Source organism: Semicossyphus pulcher, unplaced genomic scaffold (assembly GCF_022749685.1).
Source record: "Semicossyphus pulcher isolate SPU_LCO1_2020_fin unplaced genomic scaffold, fSemPul1.0.p SCAF_2, whole genome shotgun sequence".
In the NCBI taxonomy this organism is placed as follows: Eukaryota; Metazoa; Chordata; class Actinopteri; order Labriformes; family Labridae; genus Semicossyphus; species Semicossyphus pulcher.
Window position 1 is genome coordinate 20,005,140 of NW_027211693.1, and position 27,266 is coordinate 20,032,405.

General features: G+C 46.0%; 2 protein-coding genes across 24 annotated transcripts in view; both read right to left on the minus strand.

Annotated features, from left to right (window-relative positions):
• Positions 1–1,883: 1,883 nt before the first annotated feature.
• The window catches only part of LOC138597933 (protocadherin gamma-C5-like), a 456,071-nt gene continuing 430,688 nt past the window's right edge, over positions 1,884–27,266 (minus strand). For 10 of the 23 annotated variants that reach the window (XM_069669525.1, XM_069669520.1, XM_069669524.1 and 7 more), the window contains exons 2-5: positions 9,411–9,469; positions 8,455–8,508; positions 6,064–6,161; positions 1,884–4,482 (exon numbers count right to left, since the gene is read on the minus strand). In XM_069669525.1, coding sequence (XP_069525626.1) covers positions 4,199–4,482; positions 6,064–6,161; positions 8,455–8,508; positions 9,411–9,469 — 495 coding nt within the window. In that variant the 3' untranslated portion in view covers positions 1,884–4,198. Of the gene's footprint in view, positions 4,483–6,063; positions 6,162–8,454; positions 8,509–9,410; positions 9,470–13,572; positions 16,275–17,344; positions 19,939–24,184; positions 26,797–27,266 lie in introns of those variants that run through there. The other 13 variants (XM_069669527.1, XM_069669533.1, XM_069669530.1 and 10 more) reach the window with 8 other exon arrangements.
• Positions 20,720–23,194, minus strand: LOC138598374 (protocadherin gamma-C5-like). Its single transcript, XM_069670159.1, has one exon. The coding sequence runs from the start codon at positions 23,192–23,194 to the stop codon at positions 20,720–20,722; it is 2,475 nt and encodes an 824-aa protein (XP_069526260.1).

Below are 27,266 nucleotides of genomic sequence, written 5' to 3' on the forward strand. Positions count from 1 at the left end.
TCTCTTGTGTCAGCCCCTCTGACTAATCATATTACGAGCACAGGCAGTCCATTGTCAACTTCCAGTCTGCTTCTACTTCCCCTGCTATACATCACTGGTTTGAAGTTCTGTGCCTGTGTGTGACTGTGTGTGTGTGTGTGTGTGTGTGTGTGTGTGTGTGTGTGTGTGTGTGTGTCTTTAATAAGTAGGAATGGGCCTAATTAAGCGAGATAGGGTGGGGGGACCTAAAGAGGGCAATAAAAGAACAATCTCCCCATTCTGCGGGGTCTCCCCTCCGGGGAACGGATGACACATGGGGACAGGGAGGACAGGAGGAGTCTCTGTGAGTCACAGCAGCTGACAAAGTAACTTAAGAGCTTCTTCACAGCCTGATTGTACATGTTCTTGTTGTTCCTATATGAAGAACTCTTTATTGTTTCCCACAGTTAGAATAGCTCTCACATGGTGGCTCATCCTGGAGCTCTCCAGTGACTCAAACTGGGACAAACCCACAGATTATTACCTCTGACTCATCCACCCGTTTCTGTCTGTGTGTGTGAGATATATCCCCCGCTCAGCTCGGCCATGTTTCCTGCATATGTCTCTCTCAGAGTCGCCAGGTTTTGACTAATGGCTGAATATGTTTGTCTTCCTGCAGGTCATTCAGCTCAGCCAGGCCCCCAGTGTGCAGAGCCAGCCACGTCGTCTGCATGGATCTGTGATGGAGATGTGGCGAGCAGAGGGAAGCATCCGGCGCTGGGGGCTGACAGTTGGCATGGCAACCGCATAAAACATTGAGGGAAGGGATAGGGAAGTCGGCCATTTTGGGAATGTGAATCAGTAGTGTTTAATGTATGTAACTATGTGCGCTTAATCTTCAGGCCGTCCACAGAAAAAGGACGTCACGCCTGATTCATGAGCAACACTCCACCCTCCATCCCCCAAACATCTGCAGCAGAGCACTGAAGCCCGCTCCTTTTGTTTTGCTGGCTGACGTCTCGTGGGCTATTTATAGGGACCTATGTTATTGTGTAAGACCTTGTGAAAGGCACAAAGAGGCTGCCATGTTCCCTGCAGTGGCCCCAGGCTCTGTGACAGAAGAGCTAAAGAACATGCGGCTCTGCTGGGATGAGCTACAAGATGGAGAGTACTGGTATACTTAGTGATATTTTGTTTCCTCATTGTGTCGGTATAATTAATCTTTCTGACATTAACAATGAAAAGTTACTTTAATATCAGACACATGTTGTATCAGTTGTTTTAATCATCCCCATATGTCAAAGTAAATAACAGTGGTGTTAACTCCTTCTCTGACCCACATGGTTTCCATCACCAGAATAAAAGATGCTGAAATATATGAAGTTCCAAATGATACAGTTTGTATAATTAGTCTTCTCATTGTCCTCTTGTGTTTTAATGCAGCTTTTTGGTGCATTACAGCCACTGTAGTTCCAGTCGACTCATTTTGCCCCATCAATAAGACTCATAATTAAGTCAATTTTCTGGTCATACTTGTGAATCATTTTAACAGAAGTATCATGGTACAGGTCCATTCTTAACACACATGATATGATGAGGAAACAGGAGTTAATATCACCTCAGACATCAGACATAATAAAGTTCTGTGGCCTCTTTATCGTCTTCTTCGGACGCTGTGTTCTTCCACATGGAGGGCAGCTGAAATGTAGCAGGGATGGAGCAAAGCTTCCTGGGAAATTGTAAGAGTGCTGCAGGCCCGCTGAATGTGGGTCACACAGCCTGAAAAGCCTGAAGTAAGATGGTAGTGTCTGCTTTTAATAGACCGCTCTCATGAATAACTAGAAGTTTAAATAAGTCACAAAGTTAACTCAACAAAGTTGTAGTTGTTACTACACATATGAGAATAAAGAGAAAGCACACCAGTGTTTTATATGATTTCAGAATCTTTTATTTGAAATGTCAGTGTTCAAGAGAAAATAAAACAGCAATATAAATATTAGCATAAAAATAAGAGAGTAACACAGGGGTAAAGCGTGGGGGCTAAGCATTTGATAAGAAAGATAATACAGCAGGATAGAGTAGTATTAATTCAGCAGCGGACGGACGGACACATATATAATATTTATAATCATTTGTTCATATGGACAGAAAGAGAATGAGAGGCATTCTTTCACAAATGCACGAGATAAAATCACCGCAAAAGAACATTAAGAGGTTACAGAAGGATAGAAACATTTCCAGATTTTTTTGTTTTCTTTCTTTACAGGGTGATAAAAGATAGTAGAGAGAAAATGAACACAAAAATATGCGCAACACATATCACAAGTTAACTAGTCTACGTGTGTCACTTTGCTTACTTATCTAAAGTTATCTTTAATTCATTTATTTACACTGAAGAGTTAGTTGGCTTCCATGGTGCTTAGTTACTACATTGCAACACAAACTGTTGAAGAACATCTCAGGTTTTATTCATTATTGAGTTTTTTTTTTTTTTTTACTGTGGTTTTCTTATTTTTCTTGAAAAACAAAATGCAACACATTCCAGTAGTAAGCCACGCCTTGTGGAGAGGGACTCTTATTTTGAAAATGTTGGACTGGTCCCTTCTATACAAACCACTGGCTCATACCATCGACAGGACTTGTGTTTATTTACAGTGGGGAGGAGCCTCACAGGAGCAGGGAGTGGAGGGGAGCGGTGGGCGGAGGACAGGCTGAGGTTTACCGTTCGATGGAGGAGGATGTTTCAGAGTGCTGAGTGGTTTCTCCTCACCAACAGGGACAGCTGTGTCGCCCTCTGCCTGGGTCAGTGCATTAGAGAAAGGTGAAGGGGTGTCAACAGTGGTTCCTCTGTACATTCAGTGGGTAGAGCCAAGGTTGTTTCTCACCCCTCTGCTCGGTGTAACCTCAGCCTGTGTCCCCCTCACCGCTCCCCCTCCTCTCCCTCTGACCCAGCCTGCAAGCTGCCTGTTCTCATGCAGATGTATCTGGCCAGAGGCCGGACGGACAGATGGACGGCAAAGTAAAGACTTCATATCTTTTACAAACAACTCCTCTATGCTATCGAATCTTTATCTCCCAAAGAAAAACATGTTACTGTGCCACATCAAGAAGTTTCTTCAGCACTTCAGGATAGTGAGGGGAAATACTCGGGTGTTTCGCACATCTAAGAGTGATTACTACCCCTACTACCATCTCATCTTCAGAATACGGACAGTGCATTTCTTTGTTTGGCTCTCATGGTGGGGTAGTGAGTGAGGAGGGGACACGAGCTGGGTTGAGACGAGGGGAGTTTGGAGGGTGCAGGGCAGCAGGACATGTTTGTGCCCATCTGGAGGTGTTATTCAAAAAGCCGGTCCCTGCTGCTTTACCACCTGCACGGCTTGTGCCTCAATGACAGCACGCCACCCCGCCCTCTGCCAGCCCTCCCTCTGGGTGCATGCTCAGGTCATAAAAATATCAGGAGAGTTACATTTTTTTAAACTATGTTTACAAAAGTAAATTTTATTTTGTGTCAAGTAAATGCTACATGTGCATTTTATTGACCTGCGATTGGAGGGAGGAACACAGATTCAGGACGTCCTCCCCTTTGCTTTTGCAATGCATAGTTTGCAACTCTAATCTACTTTATGTGGTTTGAACCTTAAAGAGCATGCAGAAGAGTTTGTAATACCTGTGTGACAGCCGCCTTATATGCACAGGACTTATGCTTTAAGACCCTGCAAGGCTGACCCTCTATAGGAATCTAATGGATGGCATCTAGCGTACTTTACAAGAGCGGACTTTCCACCTCAGGGAAAGAGCACAATAATCCAACATGAAAGACATTAACATTTCATCTCTGAATACATCACTGCGTATAGCCTTGGCATCCCAGCAAGGTTCCTTACACTGAATCTCTTTGTCCAAGTTCATTTGAAATAGCCGAAAACAAACAAACAGAATCATTAAACCCCCCATACCCCGCCGAAGTTATCTACAGACAAAGATTACATGAGCAAACACCACCTTTAGCACAGCACGGGTATCAACACCAGTAACAGCCTTCAGCACATTCAGATTCTTCAAGACATCCTTTCAAAGACCCTTCATCATCGTCCATGTGGTCAAAGTGATTCGCTGTCATGACTTAAACCATGAGTGACAGCGGAGCAGAGAGATACCTAATGGGGGGGTATGGGGGGTCGAATTTCTCATCAGATCAGGCCGGGCTCGTCATTCCTCCACCTCTCTCCGTCCGGCTCTACTTCTTCTCCTTCTTGGTGGACTTCTTCTTGGAGGCGGGGGTCTGGGCGGCCTTGGGGGGCTCTGGCTGGGCAGAGACCTGGGGCGGGGGCAGCGCCTGCTGGGTGGCTTGCTGGGCCGTGGCCTGCTGCTGCTGGGGGTTGGAGGTGAGGGTGGCTGTGCTGCCGGGGATGTAGACGTTCTGGCGGTAGTCGGGCACGTGCTGCAGGGTGAACTGGGGGCTGTAGCGGGTGCTCAAGCCCATGGTGCCGGGCCCCAGGGTGGCCGTAGCCTCGCTCACTTCTGGTGGGAAGAGAGACAGAGTGGGGGGATAAGGGGTGAGGAGGGAGAGGAGAGAGGGATGAAACTTGTTAGACAACAGGAATTAGAAAGTTTTAGTATGACAGTGTTATAATAGAAATGAAAAGAGGTCGTAAAGGAGACTAAACCAATTACTTGTAAAGCTTCTGAGAGACATAAGGTGCTGCACTGAAGGAAGATTTAATCTAAGAACCTCCCAAGGCTCAGCTAAAGCAGAGGCTGCAGTGAGCTGCTCTAAAAGCTGATGCACAAGCAGACAAAATATGAACTAAAAAAAGCTTCTGAGCTAACAAAATGGTCGATTGTGTGCAGGGATGATGAAACCGTGTTTCTGGTTTTCTATCCCCCCCCTGCCTGAGCGTGCATGCGCATGACGTAGCTGCTCAGCTCATAATTCTCCCACAGCCCCTGCATTGCAGAGCCAGAGACACAAACGCTCCCTCCCCCATGCTGTAGGAGAGAGGAGTCTCAGCCTATATAAACACACGTTTGCAGGAGAAAGCTGTCATGCTACCTGCACTGGTTTCCACAGAGACAAAGCACAAACACAAATGTATTTATTTGTCCTCTTCCTCCCTTTTGACATTGCTGTACTCAGTGTTTGCTCCTGTGTTGTGCTTATCAACACAGTGACAGAGAGACGACCTTCAGTATTTATCACATGCTCTGTTTGTTCCTTCCTGATGGCACTAAATGTTCATTCAGTCTAACTCTGTGCTGACATGCAGGTCACATATATGCTGGACCAGAGCCTTTCCTCTCCTCGTGTCTCTGTTCACTCCGATGGAAAAATATCACACAGCGTCCGGTGCAGCGTCCAAGACGGGGGAGGGTCTGTGTGTGTGTGTCCGTGGGTGTAGAGGAAGGGGGGCGTAATGTGTTAATGGTTACAAAAACAGAGGAAACAATGACCTGAGTATTTGGCAAATCATCTTGGCGATTTGTCCCCCATCCTTTCTCTGTGTTTTGTCACTATTTTCAGTGTTACTCAGCCCTGCACTCTGGAGAAATGTACGCTGCATTTTCCAAGATATGACTTCCACTGTACCAGCCTGAGGATGATTCACTGTGTATCCCCACAGTCACTGCAGGAACAGAGACAGCACAGTGGAGGTGTTTCGAAATACGTGAATCTCTGACTATGTCCCAGCCTGCAGGTTGTGAGTTATATAAGTGTTCTTGTCGCTCTGTAGTCTTCTGCTTATGATAAAACAGTCTGCATGTGATCAGTGTGTACAGTGGAAACATGCATCTCTGCCATGTCACTGACGGCAACACATGAACTGTTTATAAGAGGAGCTGCAGGTAGTTACGCCCACTGTAGCTGAGCATGATCCGAGGCTTCCTCTGGATATTTATTAGCACACGACCCCAGCATGGAAACATCAATGCTGACGCAGAGAGCTTCATCAATGAGCGAGTCTGGCTCATTGCCCTCCAACCAAACAGGAGCCTGCATAAACCGGCCCGGCCCACGCAGCTGCTCTGAGCGTGTGAGGAGATAGTAACTGGTTTGGAAAGGACAGGATGAACTGATAGAGGATGAGGAGGTATCGGACTCACCGTTGGCTGCAGCCATCAGGGCCTGGAGCTGCTCCGCCTCAGTCGGGGGTTGGGGCCAGGGGCCGGTTCCCATGGCAACCTCAGGTCCTCCAGTTGCCCTGCAGCAAAAAGGAGGAGAGAACAAGTGTAAATAACTGCTGCCTTATCCTCTCCAGCTTGTGTGTGTGTTTGCGTGTGTGTGTGTGTGTGTGTGTGTGTGTGTGTGTGTGTGTGTGTGTAGCTGACTGGTTTGACAGTTGGTGGTTTATGATGTAAAGGCAAAGCAGCTGATGGTGAAGTACACAGCCTGTAGGCAGCGAAGGATAACAAGGAGGATGTATAGTTTACAAAACAGGGTGTGTCTCAAACAAACGCACACTCCTTAACACGCTCTCTGTGAGGTTTCTACCAAACGTGTCTGCACACAGACACACAGCAGCAGGCGTGTCGTTGCATTCACACACATTGTACACACTCTCTCCGGTATGGCCATGAGCACTGCGCCTGTCTAGTAAATATCATTAATTATTTAATGAGCCCACCTTTAAAGGAAATAGCTGTCTGCATAGTCACACACGCAGCGCTCAGCGAGCACTGAACATTTCCATGTGGGCAAACTTCACCTTCAAAGGCTTGTTTATTTAAAGGCTGCAATTTGCATGTGTGCAGAGCAGAGGAGAAAGCAGAGCTGCCATCTATTACGCTTACTTCCATTCCCACACCTGTGACACGCCAACACAAGCTCTACCTCCAACAGCCAGGTCACCACAATGTAATCCTGCCTCAAAGGGCTGATAAAGCTCCATCTCTGGACTTAAGATGCCTGTTTTGATATATAATGAAACTAAAGTAAGGTATCTTTATTACCTGCTAATAATAATGCCAAATCACTGCATTAGGAGACGACCACAAGTCACAACAAATCCTCTAAAAACACGACGTATGCTGCTTCTAGAGTTACTCCAGAGCAAAGACTATACAAGCAGTTACAGCTGTTTGCTAAACATTGCTTATTTGACTATTTGGAGTCATAACAAACCACCTGAAGGATTTTAAAGGATCATTAGCCAACAGAGACGTGTTAAAAGGTTCTGGACGAGCGTACAGCTCCAAAGAGGACAGTCAACAACACACCGGGGATTCAACGGGCACAGGGGCATCAGGTCCTACTTAACAGGCCATAGAGTTAAAGAGGGAAGCAGGGTTGTATGTATAGAGATAGTGTGTAAAATACACAGCATGTACAAAGGACCACACTCCTCTCTCTTTTATACTAACTCTTAGACACACTGCTCCGTGCTGAAGAGAGAGAGAGACTAAAGGACACATCGAGGGAAGAAGTCAAAAGGAATTCTAGCGTTAAAAAAAAAAGGAATTTGTTTAAGAGCAAGTTGCCAGATCTCACTGCCAAAGTGGTTTTCACTCCGGTGCCAAAGAGACAGTGAGCGAGAGCAGCATGTACGTCCTCTCTGTGCACAAGGCTGAGTAAGAGCACAGTCAGTAAAGGCAGAGCAGCCATTTTGTGCCTCTACACGACCACTCGGAGAAAAGGGAACGCTTCATTTGTGCTAAAGTGGCGTTTCTCTGCACTTATCACATCCTGTGGCTGTGTTGAGCGCTTCCTGTGGTCAGGATTATCACTTCCTGTGGGCGAGATTGTGAGCTGTGGTCCGGAGGGACGTCCCATCACGGCTAGACTGAATTATCGGGCTTCCTCTGCAACCTTACACGACTTGTTTTACGTCTAAGGATGACTGTCTTGGTTGTTTCGCAGAGAAAAGCAACAACACTGTAACAGAACTCAAACTGTGCACATGCTGACATCTGCACGTTGACCTCAGTAGTTCTATGGCGAGAGCTGTTTACTTCAGCGAGGCGTTTAAAAGAAAGCAGCCTGCACCGCCTCTTCTCTTGTAGTCGACCGGTGGATAAATCACATGAAGAAGCCACATGTTGTGATGCTGAGCTACAACCATCCCAGACACACATCAAAGGCAACACTGTATGGTAAGCCGGTCTTGTAGGAGGAGAGAAAACAGGAGCTCTCAGACTAGAATGACTTCATGTACAGCAGCAGCACACACACAAGGCAGAACAAATCTACAAAACACTGCACGCAAAAACCAAAGAGTCACAGTCCTGTTCTACGCCACAGCAGGCATTGTGGCCTATGTGCACATCGATCAACAAACCCCATCAAACTTTCAGGGAGACTAACAGAAGCTATGGGTTAGGTACATCTACACACAGCACAGCACTCACTGCGGTGCACTAGCTAAGAGATTTACAACACTCTCTGCTCTTAGCAGCTGATTAGAGATCAGGTCTCTTTCTGATTGGACAAAACTGATGACACTGATCAGCTGCTGAGAGCAGGAAGTGACCACACAGCGTCTATGTCTAAGTTTGTACCTTGTCCCACTCTTCGGCGTCCATCGTATGTGTGTACCGTACGGCATGTGGGGACTAGAAACACAACAAGTTATACAGTCTGAACAGAATCATTGTGAATCAATCACTGAGATCTCAGTGGAAAATATGTTGTTTTTCCTAAACCACTAACATAAGCTCTGTCCAATGTTTCATTTCCTATAACAGCAGAGACGTGTGCGTGTGTGTGTGTTAGTGTGTGTAACATTTTCCTGACTGGGTTGAACTGAGCTGTCTGCCCCAGCTGGTTTGTTTCAGGGAGAAGCCTTGACTCACAGAATGTGTTGTGCAATCACTGTTGTGAAAACTCTCGCTGCACGCTCTCCATTTTAGCCCACGCAGAATGGGCACATAGCATCATCGAGCATCAACACAAACACTCGCTGAAACACACGACTAAATTCATCTCCTGTCTCTGAAAAGGGCGAGTCTGTACGATCTCTGCAAAGGCAATATACGAAGAGAGAGAGCGAGAAGGATAAACACACACTGTCCCATCCCCCCACTAGCTCTGGTCCCCGTCCCTCATCAGTAGTACTGAGTGATGGCGCACAGGCTCCGAGAGCGCAGAGAGGGAGAGGAGCAGGAGGGGGAGGGGGGGAGTGGAAGCTGCGGCAGCCATTTTATAAAGCAGCCTGCAACAGAGGCAGAGATGCTCACTCAGGAGTGTAAATCAAGACTGGATGAGCAGAGTCATGCAACATGCACGCACACATCACATGTGGACTATGCTGTTATTTAACGTCCCATTCAGACGGCTGCGTTGAGACTGATTTCATCTGTGCTTTACAGTCAGCATCCTGCAGCTTGCTACCATCCCCCCTCCTCCTTCATCACTCTGTCTTTACGATACGTCGCCTGCTGCAGCACAACAACATGTCGCTGACATTACTCTGACTTCTATCAGTGTGTGTGTGTGTGTGTTTCAGTTTACTCACCCGCTAGGTCCGGGTCTCTGTCCCTGTGTGAAGCGCCAGTCGTTGTTGGGGGGCTTTTGCTGCGAAAGGAAAAGAAGATGCGACATGAATCGTTTGTTTCATTGACACAACAGGAGGACGTTTCTGAGAGGTTCAAAGGATGTGTGTGTGTGTATACGTGTGTGTGTGTGTGATGGTGTATGTGTGATTTAGAAAACCTTTTGTCAACAAAGAGTTAAAGCTGGCAACAGATATGTGTACGCTCAGGCATCCGTGTTGTTCGGATGCTGTGGAGCATATGATGCTGTAGAGGAGGAGCACACGCACACACAAACAAACAAACTGGGACACTGCTTATAAAACAGGGCTCGAAATCAAGAAAGAAAGATGGACAATATGAAAAAGGGAACTACATGATCACATGACCGAGCCATCATCTACAAACAGGGCCCCCACAATGCACCAGTGCAGCAAAAGAAGCAAACTTAATGCAGAGTGAGCTACCATGATAGCTCAGCAGCATCAAACCCTCCCTCATGCCTCTGCATGTCCCTGCTCCTCTCTATTAATGTCTTCAAGCCCATTGCACTCCTGTCCATCTCTACCTCACTGACCATACCGCCAAGTCTTTTCCATCTCTCTGCCTCTTTCCCTCTCTCTCTCTCTCTCGCTCTCAGGCTCTCTTGTTGTGCAGTGATGCGGTGAATAGACCCCTGGCTTGGCTCCAGATTCTGCCGCCTAATCGACACAAGAGCTCCCCGGAGAGAGAGGCCGGCAGGACGAATATGCTGCATTATTAAAAGAGCTGTTCTACCCGAGGGAATGATGGAGGGAAGCGAGAGAGCCGGAGAGACAACAGGGAGAGAGAAGCCTTACAAAAATACCTGCACAAAAGGTAGCAGCAATGCTGGATACACTGGTGAGCATCATTGGTGAATGTACCTGGAGAATGGTGACTTACTGAATGCAGAGTTTGCTGAAACACTGAAATGGGGTCCAGCATCCATGCAGTCAAACAAGTGTAACCCCATAAACGATAACTTAAATGAAGGAGTGAAAAAAGTGCTTCTTCATCTCCTCAAAACAAGCTGCAATGCCAGACCTCACAAGTTTCAGGACTACATAATGAAACCATGGTGGATGAGAAGAGGCGGACATATCTGAACTCTTATCAGAGCAGAGCGTGGTCGATTTTTATCTAAAAATGGACTCAGAGACGTGGATCCGTGCGTGGGCACACACGTCTGTCTGAGCTCTGGTAGGGAGACTAAAAGATCAGCACTGAGTGCAGGCGAACATCCGCAGAGAGGCCCAGCATTCCAGCTGTGTGACTCGCTCTCACCACACATACGCTAGTCACGTCCAAGGTCAGATCCCACTGCAGGCATGTGGAGTAAAGGGTAACTGACTCTGTGCTTCAATATTGGGCTGTGCACCTCATGTACTGTGACGCTGTGTGCTTCATTAAGCACAGAGAGGACTTGCAAGTCCATCACGATACATGGTTTAGACAACATTTGTTAGGTTTATCGGCAAGGATCAAAATATAACTGATTTTAGTTTTGTTTTGTTTCAAAGTCTCTGCAGTGAGTTAATCTCTTTAAATAGATGAGATGAGGATATTCAACAAGCGCATGCCTGTTCTGAAGTGAAAGTTGAACTTAGAGGCAGGAAACAGAGAGAGCGGGTCAAATACAGATGAAGACTGGGCCATGGGAGAGAGATGAAGGGATTACAGCTCTCATCCAATAGAAAGACTTTTATTCCATCCTGGAAGCTTTAAACTCGGTCAGTGTGCTTCCCCTGCATCTGTCACGTTAGCCATAGAGCACCGAGGGCTCGCCCGGTGAAATACTATCATCTTACTACATGAGATGGATATTCATTACACAGGCAAAGGATAGAGGAGTTTAAGCTGCACTGATCAACAGGTTGCCACATGGACTGCATCCAGCATGTCAGTGTGAACTTTACAAAAGCACCTGGTTTACAGGGTTAACTACTTCTCCTGATTTCTCCAGGTGTACAGCATACAAATAAATCTTATCTCTTTCTCCCTTTCTCTCCCTGACAGGGGTGAAAAACAACATGCACTTCCTGCACATGTCCATCTGGTGCTCTTTGTGGAAGATTCAATTTCCTAACAGGCACAATTGTATTGGTGTTAAAAGAACTGTGGCACCTGGTGCTCTCAAAAGAGGAAGTCGTGTCTCTTCTGTTGCTCTGACAACCTTCTGTGTACACAGACACACACACACACACACACACATACACACACACACACACACACACAGGTATCATCCACTCATCACAGATATCTCACAGACACAATGTTCTTTAAAGCTACGCAACTTTTACATCTATAAAAACATCTATGAAAATAGGGAAACCCTGAGCACTGAGACAAAGCTCGATGTCTGCTGCTCGGTGCTCCTTCATATTCCTCTCCCTAAAACAAACATCATGACTCAGCAGACAATAAGCTTGATGATGGTTTCCCTGAAGTGCTCGAGCTAGTTTGTCGCATGTGCAGCTTTATCATCCATAAAAAGTATATTTACAAAACACTCGGCCGAACACAGAGCACGTGCCAACCCGCATAAACTCCCACAGACACAAAGACTGACGGATGAACCAGTGTCATGAGAATATCCATATACTGCTTTAAACGTCTGAGCCTGGAAACTCCCTCGTCATGTCATCATTTCTCCTAGAATGCAATAATTGACATGTTGCAGCACAACCTGTGATGTCACACAGTTAAAGAAAGAGTGCCAAAACAGCAAACTGCAAATGAATAGGGGACGCTCAGAAGGGCAGTGGGAGGTGACTGATAATCGGTCACAGAGACCCCAGGGTCCTGCTAAAATTACACACTCCTGGAGAACTCGTCGTGCCTGACGCTTTGTAAACACAATCTCACGAGCATGCAAATAAACACCCACAGTGATGGCTGCTGCTCTAAAGCCTTTACAGCCTGCGCCGTCTGTCGCTGTGGCACACGTGCGTACAGCCATCCTTCCTTTCCTTTTATCCATCCCTCGTTCTCCTTCCCTCTGTTGTCCTCTTTGCACACGTGTCACTAGAGCAGGGCGACAGATGGTACCCTGCTGACCTCAGGGACAACCTAATTCAGCACAGAGAGAGTTTCTGTGCAGCACAGAGTCGAGAGAATCAGGACTCTTATGGATATTACACAGACGCAATTATTACCTATTACTTCAATCATGAATCCTACATGTAGCATGACTGAGGATGAGAATGGGAAAACTCACTTTTTCTGCTTAATTCCCTTAAAATAATCATCCTGTTGGAGCTCTGTCAGCCATGTTTTAATTACTGGTAGTGCTTATGTTGGATGTTGTTTCCTTTACACCCCACTCTGACCACTTATAAACAAGTGGTTTTAATGATTAAGGATCTAAAAATGGAAATAAAAAATGTCTGTTCAGAACAAATACACACACACCCAATGAGCACAGCCTCACTCATGTGATGTCCCGAGTCCTGGAACCAATCACCAAAGGTTCAGAGGACAACAGGAAGTCAGGGGTCAGGCCACTGACCCCACGAATTCCTGTTTTTCAGCTACTGCTTTATTCTTTCCCTCCTCCTCTCACCATTTTGTTTCCTTAGCCTTTTCCTCTCCTTCACCCCTTCTGTCATCCTGTTCATCTCCTCTCCGCTCCGAGTCATATTTTCATCTGTTCGTCTCCTCCCCTCCATCTGTTAGGAGCTCTTTCTCTTTTCTGAAGCTATTTCCTCAGCTTTTTTGAGCTGCCTTCTTGCTGCATGACTCTCTCTGTATCTATATTCTTTATCTATTTCTTTCTGCCACTATAGTTTCTGGAAGTCAGAGATAGGAACCACATTTTCTAGCCTTGGGTTGGATTAAATATTAAGCCCATTGTGAAGTAGGACAACAAAGCACTAAGAACTTTCTCACCACATGGAGAGAGGGAGCATCCATCTAAAGCACCAGGCCTCTCAGATAAAATACCGCAGAGCTACGTGACTGAAGAAATCCAAAACCATTGTATTAAACCATTCATGTTAAAGAATGCATGTGAAAAACACATCTTAAAATACTTGATGCCTTTCTGAAACCTGTCAAGAGATAAAAACACCGGATCCTGATCGTATCCCACCAATGCCATGCTCGCTCTCCCACTTAATCCCTCACCTCGCTGGCTGAGTTCATAAGGTGCTTCCTGCTGAGTGTCATGTTGAGCGTGTTGTTGTGACTCAGCATGGGTGTCTTCATAAATACAAAGTCACTGCGGCTGGATAGGGTGGAGTAGCAGGGCCTGTAGGTGCGTGTATGGGCCTCCGAGGGGCCTCCCACAACCTCCATGTAGCGTATGGGTCCATCAGTGTTGAGCTGCAGGTGCAGGTCCTTGCTGGGTCTCTGATGGTAGCGGCTGGACCTGTGGCGACCGTAGCAGCAGCAGTCGGAGTCTCCCAGCACTGGGTCACGGTGCCTCAGGCAACGTACCATGAGGACAACAAAGGTGATGAAGGACACGGCTGATACACAAGCCAAAGAGATGATGAGGTACAGGGTGATGTCCGACATCCCTGTGCGGTGGTAGAAGGGTGTGTTGCGAGGGCTAGGAGGAGCATCATTAGCCTTGCCCTTCTCATCCACAGTTACTGTAATGTTCACAGAAGTGGACTTTGGTGGGTCACCATTGTCCTGAATGACGACCACGATGTCATACGTTGAGCCCTCTTCCTCCTCGGCCCACTTGCGAGCCGTACGGAGCTCACCGCTGTGTGCCCCGATACGGAACATGCCAGCATTTGGTCCAGGGGCGATGGAGTAAAACAGCCATGCATTGTGCCCGCTGTCCGCATCCACCCCTACAAGTTTATTTATGAGGTGCCCTGGGCCAGCAGACGGGGGCACAGTGAGCTCTAATCTTTTGTCTTTTGGGTAGGAAGGGTGCACAATCACTGGTGCATTGTCATTCACATCCACCACAAACACATGCACAGTGACGTTGGCTGTCCGTGGGGGCACCCCAGCATCCCGTGCCTGCACCTCAATACGGAAAGCGTTAAGCTGCTCATGATCCAGAGAGCGCATGCTGTATATGTGGCCACTCTCTGGGTTTATGTAGACATAGGAAGAGATGGGGGAGCCCTGGACCATGCTGGAAAGGATGGAATAGGAGATGCGAGCATTGTCACCAAGGTCTGGATCAGTGGCTGAAACAGCAGCAATGGGGGCACTGGGAGCATTGTTCTCTGGGATGTCCACAGAGTATGAAGGCTGGGAGAAGGTGGGGGCATTGTCATTCACATCAGAAAGCTTCACCACAAAGGTGGTTTGTGATGAAAGGGGAGGAGAGCCAGCATCAGTGGCCTTGATGACCACTGTGTACTCTGGGACAGTCTCACGGTCCAGGTTTCCAGAGGTGGTGAGGCTGTAATGCATTCCAAAAGCTGAATTCAGTTTGAATGGCAAACCTGGTTGGACTGATAGTGTAACTTTCCCATTCACTCCAGAGTCCAGGTCACGTGCACTGATGAGCGCTATTACAGTCTCTGGAGCAGAGTCCTCTCTAATAGGACTGGTCAGTGACGTCAGCTTCACCTCTGGTGGGTTGTCATTCGCATCAATGATGTCCACTATGACGTTACAGGAGCCCTCCATAGCAGGAGAGCCACCATCTCTGGCCTGCACTGTGATGTGATACGCAGAGGCCTTCTCATAATCCACATCCCCCTTCACGCGGATCTCCCCGCTCTTAGAATCCACACTGAAAAGACTGAGAACGCGTTCCGGCGTGTATTTACTAAACAGAAAAGATATGTCTCCATTGTTCCCCGAATCCGCGTCAGACGCGTTCAACTTCGTTACTAAAGTGCCTCGTGCAACATTTTCTAATAGCCTAACTTTCTTTACGGGCTCGTCAAAGACGGGCGCATTGTCATTTACATCCAGAATCTTGATGAGCAGAAGTGTTGAGCCAGATTTCTCCGGCTGCCCCCCATCCACAGCAGTGAGCAACAGGCGAAACGAGGCCTGCGTCTCCCTGTCCAAAGCTTTATCCACCACCAGCTCTGGAAACTTGCTGCCATCACTTTTACTTTCCACATTTAAAACAAAGAAGTCATTTGCTGCGAGATGGTAAGTGCGTAACGAGTTGGTCCCAACATCTGGGTCGTGTGCGCTCTCCAGGCGGAACCTTGTGCCCGGCGCGGCCGCCTCTGATATCTCCAGAGAAATGTTACTTGTTGAAAACTGCGGTGCATTGTCATTCACATCCAGAATGTCCACCACTACGCGTTGACTGTCTAAAGGATCCTCCAGAACTATCTGAAGTTGTAGTGAACAAGCTGTATTTAACTCGCACAGCTGCTCTCTGTCAATTTTTTGTTTAATAACTAAATCGCCGGTCGCCTGCTTTACCTCAAAATACTGCGTTGTGGATTCCGAAACTACCCGCAACCTCCTCTGAACCATCCGCTGAGCAGTGAGACTCAAATCTTTAGCGATATTCCCAACGACAGAGCCCGGGCTTAGTTCCTCCGAAACAGAGTAACTGAGCTGCGCGGACGCAGAGGAGAGGCAAGCCAGATAGAAGCAGAGCCTCCACAGCCTCCCTCCTCCGGAGCGCTTCCTCTGTCTGGAGTCCATTGTGCTGCGCTCCGAGGATCGGAGAATGGAAAAGTTTTCAACTCCTTCTTTCACCGTCACGTATCCATAGTAAAGTTAAAACGAGGCTGCCAGGCTCGACAGTAAACATTTCCGCTTTAAAAACAGAGCGATGGGAAGTTTTGAAGTAATCATGACGGCGTCTTTTACGAGAAAACGAGGAAGAAAATCAAAGTATTTTGTGCCTCCAGTGAAACTCTCTGCTCTGTGTCCTCCGCCTCACTCCCCTCGTGGGCGGGGAAGGGCCACAGAGGCCTCCCTCTCATTGGAAGACAGGGCTGGACCAGCTCTCTCTCTCTCTCTCTCTCTCTCTCTCACACACACACACACACACACACACACACAGAAAACTTTCCAGTGACTCTACTTCCACTGACAGGCAAGTATCAACTACTTTCTCATTTACAAAGTTTGAGGAGACACTGAAAGCGGAGTGATAGAAGGAGGAGTGTGGCTGAAATAATAATAACACACCACCTTCTTGAAATGGTTGATACAAAAAACAGTCACGTGCTCTTGTTGAGAACTCCTCTTAGTCAAAACACAGCCACTAATACAGCAGCTGTTATTTATAGCAATACTATTTCTTTCCGCAGGGGGGCGGGGTTTCCAAACTGGTGTCCCCCCCCAAACTAAGCCTAGATCAAAGCTACTTTTAAATGGGACATCTTTAGAAAAGTTAAAAGTTCCAAAGTTATTTTAGAATACAAGGAAGCTGTAGAAATGCCACGCAACAGACATTTTAAAGTTACAGGCACACATTCTGTATCCCACATCAACGAGCAAAACAAAGTAGGCTGTTGTATAAATAATACACCATTCTGTAAAACAGATTAGATTTTAAATTAGTAAAGAAAAGGGAATCTTTTGACTGAACATTCAAAATGAAGACAGAAGATTTCATTTTAAAACAGAGAATAGATAGGATTATAATAATAATAATTAACGTATCTATCTTTTACCGATTTCGTGTTATTCTTTGGCTGAAATTGACAAGGTGATTAAAATAAATCTGAAAGATAAATTGTGTTTTATGTGTGTGTGTTTGAATTGTGCTCAGTCAAGCAGCTTCAATGTAGGAAACACAACCCTTTGCCAGCAATAAAAACATCATTTTATACTAATTTCGTTCGTCCTCCAACGAGAAACAAACACTAAAGCTCAAGCAACAAGGCTACGCATCTTTCTCCGAATATTAAAATAGAAAAGAAAACCGAAAACAAATGAGAAAACTCTGCTCAGCCACATGTATAGGTATACTATCACACGATGCCTTGTTGTTTCTGCTCACCTGCTGGCTCTCAAAGGTCCAGGTGCTGTCGGGTAAAGACGCATCCAGAACACTGATGACCTCCTTAAAGTCAGTGGTGCTGCTGGGTTTGATCAAAGTGAAATCACTGTACTCTGACATGGGAGACATACAGGACCTGAAGGACTGACTCTGAGACAACATGTCTCCTCCCAGGACCTCCACGTACTTTATGGGTCCATCAGTGTTGAGCTGAATCTGCAGGTTTCTGTTGGGGTTCTTGTAATCGTCACAGTCGCTGCGTCTCGCGCAGCAACTCGCGCTGCTTCTGCTGTTCCTCATGCATTTAACCGCTAAGATGAGAAAAGTCACCAGAGACAGCACGGACACCGAGGCCAGAGAGAGGATCAAATAAAGAGTGATTCTGCCGGTTTTCCTGCTGGGCTCGGCCGCTTTCTGTCGCAGGTCTAAGATGGGCTCATGGAGGCCGTCCTCCAGCAGGATGGACACCGTGACGGTGGCGGACTGGACCGGCTCCCCGTCGTCCTTGATCTCTATAAGCAGCCTCTGAGAGGAGTCGTCCTGCTCGGACACAGCGCGTTTAGTCCTCACCTCCCCTGTGTACAGATTGACAGTGAACAGAGAGGCGTCTGTGGCCTCCGACACTTTGTAGGAGATCCACGCGTTATGGCCCGAGTCTGCGTCCACGGCCGTCACCTTGGTAATCAGGTGACCCGCTTTAGCGGAGCGGGGCATCCTCTGGTGAGAGAGGGAGCCCAGGGCTGCGGAGGAGGGGTAAATAACAGCGGGGGCATTGTCGTTCTGGTCCAGGATAAAAACATGGACAGTGGCGTTGCTGCTGAGAGACGGAGAGCCCTGGTCCTTTGCCTGAACCTGAATCTGAAACACCTTTAGTTTCTCATAGTCAAACGAGTGCATGCTGTAGATGCTGCCGTTATCTGAGTTAATGTAAACATAAGAGGAGACAGACACGTCCTGCACTTTAGAGTCCAGTATAGAGTAAGACACTTTGGCGTTTTCACCAAAATCCAGGTCAGACGCTGATACTGAGTACAGTATAGAGCCTGCTACCCCATTCTCTTTTAAATACACATTATAGGAGGGCTGAGTGAATACAGGAGGGTTGTCATTCACATCAGTTATGCTGACAGGTATCGTTTTCTTACTGGACAGAGGAGGAGAGCCTGAGTCAGTGGCTGTTATCTCAATATCGTAGTTCAAGCAGCTCTCTCGGTCTAAGGGACCACTGGTAACCAGTGCGTAATTATTAGAAAATGATGGTTTCAGAGTAAAGGGAGAGCCTTTGGTGGTTTGTAAAGTTACTTTACCGTTATCACCAGAGTCAAGATCTCGCGCACTTATTAAAGCAACTACGGTGCCACTTGGTGCGTCCTCGCGCACTGGCTTTGGCTGAGAAGTAAAGACAATTTCTGGAGCGTTATCATTGAAATCAGTTATATCAACCTGCACGCGACAGTGTCCCTCCATTTCAGGGCTGCCTTTATCTTTTGCAATTACATCAATGTCATACGACTTGGTAGTTTCATAGTCTAACTCCCCTTTCAGAGAGATTTTACCTGTAAGGGGGTTTATATCAAACATTGACGATACAGAATCAGGTGTCCGAGAGCCGAACGAGAATTCAATTTCACCATTTAGACCTTCATCTGCATCTGTTGCTTTAGGCTTTATAAGAAGAGTTCCCTTTATGCTTTTTTCACCCAGGGTTACTTTGTAAATATTTTTCTCAAATACAGGAAAGTTATCATTTGTATCAAGCACATTTATGGTTATTTGGGAGGTTCCGGATCTGACTGGATTCCCCCCGTCTAACGCTGTTAGTAATATTTTGTGGACTGCTTTTTTCTCTCTATCGAGAGGCTTCTCTAAAACAAGTTCAGGGACGGTCTTACCCCCCTCAATTTCTTTTATTTTAAGGGAACAACACTCGTTTTTACTTAGAGTATAGGATTTGAGTGAATTGCTTCCAACGTCAGGATCAGTTGCACTCTCCAAAAGAAAACGTGTACCCACTAATGCTAGTTCGGCTATATTTAAAGATAATTCATTTGAAAGGAAACTTGGAGAATTGTCATTAATATCTTTTATTTCCACCTCAATTCGATGCAACTGCAGCGGGTCCTCGATAACCACTTGCAGAGGTAAAACACAGCTGGCGCTTTGTCCACACAGAGCCTCTCTATCTATTCTGTCATTCACCACCAGCTCGCCCTTCCCCGCATCCACACTGAAATACTGCTTACCAGCCTCAGAGGCGACACGCAGTTTACGGTCAAAAATCTCTGATAATCCCAAACCAAGATCTTTGGCTAGATTTCCTACCACAGAACCCTGTTTCAGCTCCTCCGGGATGCTGTAACGAGTCTGTCCGTCTATTGTACTCCACAAGAGAAAGAAATGATGCCACCAAAGCGCCTGCCATCTCCAGTCTCGGTATCCCATTCCCTTTGTCATCCTTGATTCAGTAAAATGCATCACTTCCAATCCACGAGAACGGAGAACATAAAGTCAAAATCCATATTCCGAGAGCATGATATATTCCGTAAAAACGATGCCTGTTCATCATAACAAAAATCATTTAGATACCCTGATAGTCAGAGAATATGAACCATACTCTCTTTACACTGCGAGCATTGTGGTTTTGGTGCTGAAGCTGCATGGGGGAGGGAGTAGATCTCTTTGTACAGTTCTCACTGCTATTGGTGCACAGCATCCACCTCTCATATCCAATGAGAAGGAGACTGAGCAGCATCGTTAAAGATACACTAACCCTTGTGCACTGTCATTAAAGGGGAAGAGAATCACCAACAGGAGATGCCGACGTTTATATGTTAATATAAAAAATATATATTTATTAGAAAAATGAAAGTCTCTATTTTAAAAGCACACAATAACTGTCAACATTTAATGTGACTAAAAGCAAATACATTTTTCTGGGACATTTTTTTAAGGTGTAAATGTAATCATTTCAGTGCATAAAAGCCAGTTAGTCTAATAAATGTAAAAATAGTTATGAAGTCTGTTCTTTAAATATTAATGCATAGACATTGTTATCAAGTAAAGGCCATCATCCACCCATTATCATGCCCTCTTTATGGCTCAAAGGAAAGAGTCGCTGTCCATCCCAGTGGTGCTGAAACGCTCAACTCGAAAATGAATCAAACACCGAACACCCTCTTTGGGTCAAAGAATACAGTTTAAGTTAACAAGAGTAAAGCTGTTTCATTTGGATGTAATTTTTTATGTTATTTTCAAATGTATCCACTATAAGAATGGAAAAGTTGAACTAAATTGTTATGATTTCTCACTGTGCAGGCAAATGTGTACTTTCTTTGCGGTTACTGCAGCTTCTGTAGAAAACAGTATGTGTTATTATTAACGGGACTCTCTGCTCACCTGCTGGCTCTCAAAGGTCCAGGTGCTGTCGGGTAAAGACGCATCCAGAACACTGATGACCTCCTTAAAGTCAGTGGTGCTGCTGGGTTTGATCAAAGTGAAATCACTGTACTCTGACATGGGAGACATACAGGACCTGAAGGACTGACTCTGAGACAACATGTCTCCTCCCAGGACCTCCACGTACTTTATGGGTCCATCAGTGTTGAGCTGAATCTGCAGGTTTCTGTTGGGGTTCTTGTAATCGTCACAGTCGCTGCGTCTCGTGCAGCAACTCGCGCTGCTTCTGCTGTTCCTCATGCATTTAACCGCTAAGATGAGAAAAGTCACCAGAGACAGCACGGACACCGAGGCCAGAGAGAGGATCAAATAAAGAGTGATTCTGCCGGTTTTCCTGCTGGGCTCGGCCGCTTTCTGTCGCAGGTCTAAGATGGGCTCATGGAGGCCGTCCTCCAGCAGGATGGACACCGTGACGGTAGCGGACTGGACCGGGTCCCCATCGTCCTTGATCTCTATGAGCAGCCTCTGAGAGGAGTCGTCCTGCTCGGACACAGCGCGTTTAGTCCTCACCTCCCCTGTGTACAGATTGACAGTGAACAGAGAGGCGTCTGTGGCCTCCGACACTTTGTAGGAGATCCACGCGTTATGGCCCGAGTCTGCGTCCACGGCCGTCACCTTGGTAACCAGGTGACCCGCTTTAGCGGAGCGGGGCATCCTCTGGTGAGAGAGGGAGCCCAGGGCAGCGGAGGAGGGGTAAATAACAGCGGGGGCATTGTCGTTCTGGTCCAGGATAAAAACATGGACAGTGGCGTTGCTGCTGAGAGATGGAGAGCCCTGGTCCTTTGCCTGAACCTGAATCTGAAACACCTTTAGTTTCTCATAGTCAAACGAGTGCATGCTGTAGATGCTGCCGTTATCTGAGTTAATGTAAACATAAGAGGAGACAGACACGTCCTGCACTTTAGAGTCCAGTATAGAGTAAGACACTTTGGCGTTTTCACCAAAATCCAGGTCAGACGCTGATACTGAGTACAGTATAGAGCCTGCTACCCCATTCTCTTTTAAATACACATTATAAGATGGCTGAGTGAATACAGGAGGGTTGTCATTCACATCAGTGATGCTGACAGGTATCGTTTTCTTACTGGACAGAGGAGGAGAGCCCGAGTCAGTGGCTGTTATCACAATATTATATTGTGAGAAACTTTCCCTATCTAGACCACTCTTTGTAACCAACGCATAGTTATTGGAAAATGACGGTTTGAGAGTCAAAGGAGAATCTTTGGGAAGTGTTAATGTCACCTTTCCATTATCACCGGAATCAAGGTCCCTGGCAGTCAGCAAAGCCACTACTGTGCCACTGGGTGCGTCCTCAGGTACTTGGCTCGGCTTTGAGGTTAGAACAATTTCTGGCGCATTATCATTCATGTCTATTACCTCCACCTGAACACGACAATGACCTTCCATTTCAGGAATCCCTTTATCTTTTGCTGTAATATCTATTTCATGTGTTGCAGCACTTTCGTAGTCTAATTGTCCAGTAAGGAACATTTCTCCTGTTGCAGAGTTTATCTGAAAAATAGACAACAATGTCTCGGGTGTGTGCTCAGCAAATGAGTATTCAATCTCTCCATTTACACCCTCGTCTGCGTCTGTTGCTTCTACCTTCGCGAGCATGAGGCCACTTTGACTGTTTTCAGGCAAAGACATTTTGTATAAAGCCTTTTTGAAAATAGGGACATTGTCGTTGTTGTCTAAAACGGTAACTGTTATACTTGAAGTTCCCGTTTTGACAGGGTTTCCCCCGTCTAATGCAGTCAACAGTAAGTGATGGACGCTTTGTTTCTCTCTGTCAAGCGGTTTCTCTAATACGAGCTCTGGCACTTTTCTACCATTAGCCAACTCTTTAATTTTCAAACTGAAACATTCGTCTTTGCTAAGACTGTACGTTTTTATTGAGTTACTTCCAACGTCGAGGTCCTGTGCTGTCTCCAAAGGGTAGCGCGCACCCACGGCTGTCAGCTCTGCAATTTTCAAATTTCTCTCTTTGCTGAGAAAACTAGGAGAATTGTCATTGACGTCTCTTATTTCTACCTCTATTCGATACAGATGGAGTGGGTTCTCTATTACAACCTGCAGAGGTAGAACACAGCTGGCGCTTTGTCCACATAGAGCCTCTCTGTCTATTCTGTCATTCACCACCAGCTCGCCCTTCCCCGCATCCACACTGAAGTACTGCTTACCAGCCTCAGAGGCGACACGCAGCTGACGGTCAAAAATATCAGATAGCTTTAATCCAAGATCTTTAGCTACATTTCCTACCACAGAGCCCTGTTTCAGCTCCTCCGGGATGCTGTAACGAGTCTGTCCGTCTATTGTACTCCACAAGAGAAAGAAATGATGCCACCAAAGCGCCTGCAATCTCCAGTCTCGGTATCCCATTGTCTGTGTCATCCCCGGTTCGTTAGAATAAGTTATTTCCCATCGAGATATGGTTCACATAACCAGCACGACATCAATTCCACCGCAACAATGGATATTCCATGATGAATAATTCCCTGAAAAATCGGTAAAAACAGAAGAGCAAATTCCGGAAATCTTCGAATAAGCGCATCTCCTCTCCAGCTCTGAGCACTGAGAGGGTACCCGTGGTGCGACTGAATGGGGGGCGGGGGGGAGTAGATCTCTTTGTACAGTTCTGCATTCTATTGGTTCGCAGCATCCATCCTTACTATCCAATCACAGAGAGCTAACGTTGCTGTTGGTCTAATACAACCCTCCCTTGCAACATGTAATAAGAAACATGACACAAGGCTTAGTAAGTTTCTGTGTGATAGTTATCTGTGTATAAAATGTTATTCAAACGAAGCACAGAAATAAAACGGAGGACTTCTGTTGCAGAAAGGAAAATGCACTGAAGATCATATTTAAAACTGCTCCCATCACGAGTCCAGTCTATGCATGTTATTACATTGATATTGATAAATGATTATTTCAATTTAATTATTTAAAAGGTTGGTTATATACTGTAAATATTTCAAAACTCAGTTAACTTATGTTAGAGAAATGTTGTATAACAGGGAAGCAATGATTAAATACTCAATGGAAATATTGTATATGTAAAAACTTACTCTGATAAAATGTAAAAACGTTATTAAGAATTTATCCTTTGGAATAAAGTCAATAAACATTTCTCATTGATAAGAAAAAAACAGTATCTTTTCCATTTGAAATAAACTAACTATAAACTATCGTGTTAAACCTCGGTACAAGTTTTCAAATGACACATCTGAAGCCAAAAGAAAAATATAACTTATATCAAGACAAAATATAAAACAAAGCCGACATATCACTCTTCGTATATGCTGTTCACGTTGAAAACGAAATTTTAATGGCAGTTATAACTAAAGATGTGTAATAGCAGGTCTATTGTTTTGCGCTCACCTGCTGGCTCTCAAAGGTCCAGGTGCTGTCGGGTAAAGACGCATCCAGGACACTGATGACCTCCTTAAAGTCAGTGGTGCTGCTGGGTTTGATCAAAGTGAAATCACTGTACTCTGACATGGGAGACATACAGGACCTGAAGGACTGACTCTGAGACAACATGTCTCCTCCCAGGACCTCCACGTACTTTATGGGTCCATCAGTGTTGAGCTGAATCTGCAGGTTTCTGTTGGGGTTCTTGTAATCGTCACAGTCGCTGCGTCTCGTGCAGCAACTCGCGCTGCTTCTGCTGTTCCTCATGCATTTAACCGCTAAGATGAGAAAAGTCACCAGAGACAGCACGGACACCGAGGCCAGAGAGAGGATCAAATAAAGGGTGATTCTGCCGGTTTTCCTGCTGGGCTCGGCCGCTTTCTGTCGCAGGTCTAAGATGGGCTCATGGAGGCCGTCCTCCAGCAGAATGGACACCGTGACGGTGGCGGACTGGACCGGCTCCCCGTCGTCCTTGATCTCTATAAGCAGCCTCTGAGAGGAGTCGTCCTGCTCGGACACAGCGCGTTTAGTCCTCACCTCCCCTGTGTACAGATTGACAGTGAACAGAGAGGCGTCTGTGGCCTCCGACACTTTGTAGGAGATCCACGCGTTATGGCCCGAGTCTGCGTCCACGGCCGTCACCTTGGTAACCAGGTGGCCCGCTTTAGCGGAGCGGGGCATCCTCTGGTGAGAGAGGGAGCCCAGGGCAGCGGAGGAGGGGTAAATAACAGCGGGGGCATTGTCGTTCTGGTCCAGGATAAAAACATGGACAGTTGCGTTGCTGCTGAGAGACGGAGAGCCCTGGTCCTTTGCCTGAACCTGAATCTGAAACACCTTCAGTTTCTCATAGTCAAACGAGTGCATGCTGAAGATGCTGCCGTTATCTGAGTTAATGTAAACATAAGAGGAGACAGACACGTCCTGCACTTTAGAGTCCAGTATAGAGTAAGACACTTTGGCGTTTTCACCAAAATCCAGGTCAGACGCTGAAACTGAGTACAGTATAGAGCCTGCTACCCCATTCTCTTTTAAATACACATTATAGGAGGGCTGAGTGAATACAGGAGGGTTGTCATTCACATCAGTGATGCTGACAGGTATCGTTTTCTTACTGGACAGAGGAGGAGAGCCTGAGTCAGTGGCTGTTATATCAATATTATATTGTGAGAAACTCTCTCTGTCTAAAGGACCACTGGTAACCAGTGCGTAATTGTTAGAGAATGATGGTTTTAAACTGAAGGGAGAACCTTTTGCAAGTTTTAACGTGACTTTACCGTTATTACCGGAGTCTAGGTCTCGTGCTCTGATTAAAGCTACTACTGTTCCTCTTGGTGCATCCTCTCGCACTGGGTTTGGGTTTGAAGTAAGAACTATCTCTGGAGCATTATCATTGATGTCTATTACAACTATTTGCACTCGACAGTGTCCCTCCATCTCAGGAACTCCTTTATCTTTTGCAGAAATATCTATTTCATGCATTGCACTGCTTTCATAATCCAGCTGCCCAACTAAAATAATTTCACCTGTAACTGAATCCAGCTTAAAAAGAGATAATAGGGATTGGGGTGTGTGATCCGCAAATGCATATTCAATCTCTCCATTTACACCCTCATCTGCGTCTGTTGCTTCAACCTTAACAAGTATAGAACCTGCGATGCTATTTTCAGGTGCAGTAACATTATACAAAGGCCTTTTGAAAACAGGGACATTGTCGTTGTTGTCGAGTACAGTGATTATGATTTTCGTGGTTCCAGTTTTAACAGGATTGCCTCCGTCTAATGCTGTCAGTAATAAATGATGGACACTTTGTTTCTCTCTATCAAGTGATTTTTCCAGAACCAGTTCCGGAACCTTTCGATTACCAGGCAGTTCTTTAATCCGTAAACTAAAACAATCATCTTTACTTAGAGTGTAAGATTTTACCGAATTACTACCAACGTCCAGGTCCTGTGCTGTTTCTAAAGGAAAGCGTACACCTGTGGCTGTAGATTCTGCTATTTTTAAAGACTTCTCCTCTGTTGAAAAAACCGGATAATTGTCGTTGATGTCCCTTATTTCCACTTCTATTCGGTGCAGCTGTAACGGATTCTCCGTTACAACCTGTAAAGGCAGAACACAGCTGTCGCTTTGTCCACACAGAGCCTCTCTGTCTATTCTGTCATTCACCACCAGCTCGCCCTTCCCCGCATCCACACTGAAATACTGCTTACCAGCCTCAGAGTCAACGCGCAGCTTACGGTCATAAATGTCTGATAGTCCCAACCCCAGATCTTTGGCTAGATTTCCTACCACAGAGCCCTGTTTCAGCTCCTCCGGGATGCTGTACCGAGTCTGTCCGTCTATTGTACTCCACAAGAGAAAGAAATGATGCCACCAAAGCGCCTGCCACCTCCAGTCTCGGTATCCCATTGTCTTTGTCATCCCCGGTCCGTTACAATAGGTTATTTCCCATCGAAATATTCGTCAACACAATCCTCCATTTAAAGCCATCGCCAGACAAACAGACTCCAAAATAAATAGATCCTTATACGAGCCGTAGTAGAATATATATCCCGGACACTTTGTAATAAGCGCATCTCCTCTCCAGCTCTGAGCACTGTGAGGGTTACCGTGGTGAGACTGAATGGGGGGATGGAATAGATCTCTTTGTACAGTCTTGCACGCTATTGGCTCACAGCATCCATCTCTGCTAACCAATCACAAAGGCCAAACTCTGCTCATAAGGCTGCTGCACTGTCTCACAGACGCCAAGCATTATCAGGGAACGTCGAAATGGGCATTACACTCAGCTGCTGAAAAATATAAGGACTTTAACACAACTACAAATCCACATGACACTTTATTCTGAAAGGATTGCTGTCAACTAATCATGGCTATAATCACACATGTATAAAATAAATACCTTTTATTTTGAAAATATACTTTAAAAATTAATTCACAATTCTGACAGAAACTGAATGATCTGGAGGCACATTGTGATGATGGGAAGATGCGCAGTGCAGGCTTACTAAAATGAATACACTGTGATCATCAGAAAAAGGTCACTTAA

Excerpts from the sequence above, each read along its gene's own strand:
- LOC138598374 (XM_069670159.1), bottom strand. The coding sequence starts at position 23,194 with ATGACACAGACAATGGGATACCGAGACTGGAGATTGCAGGCGCTTTGG.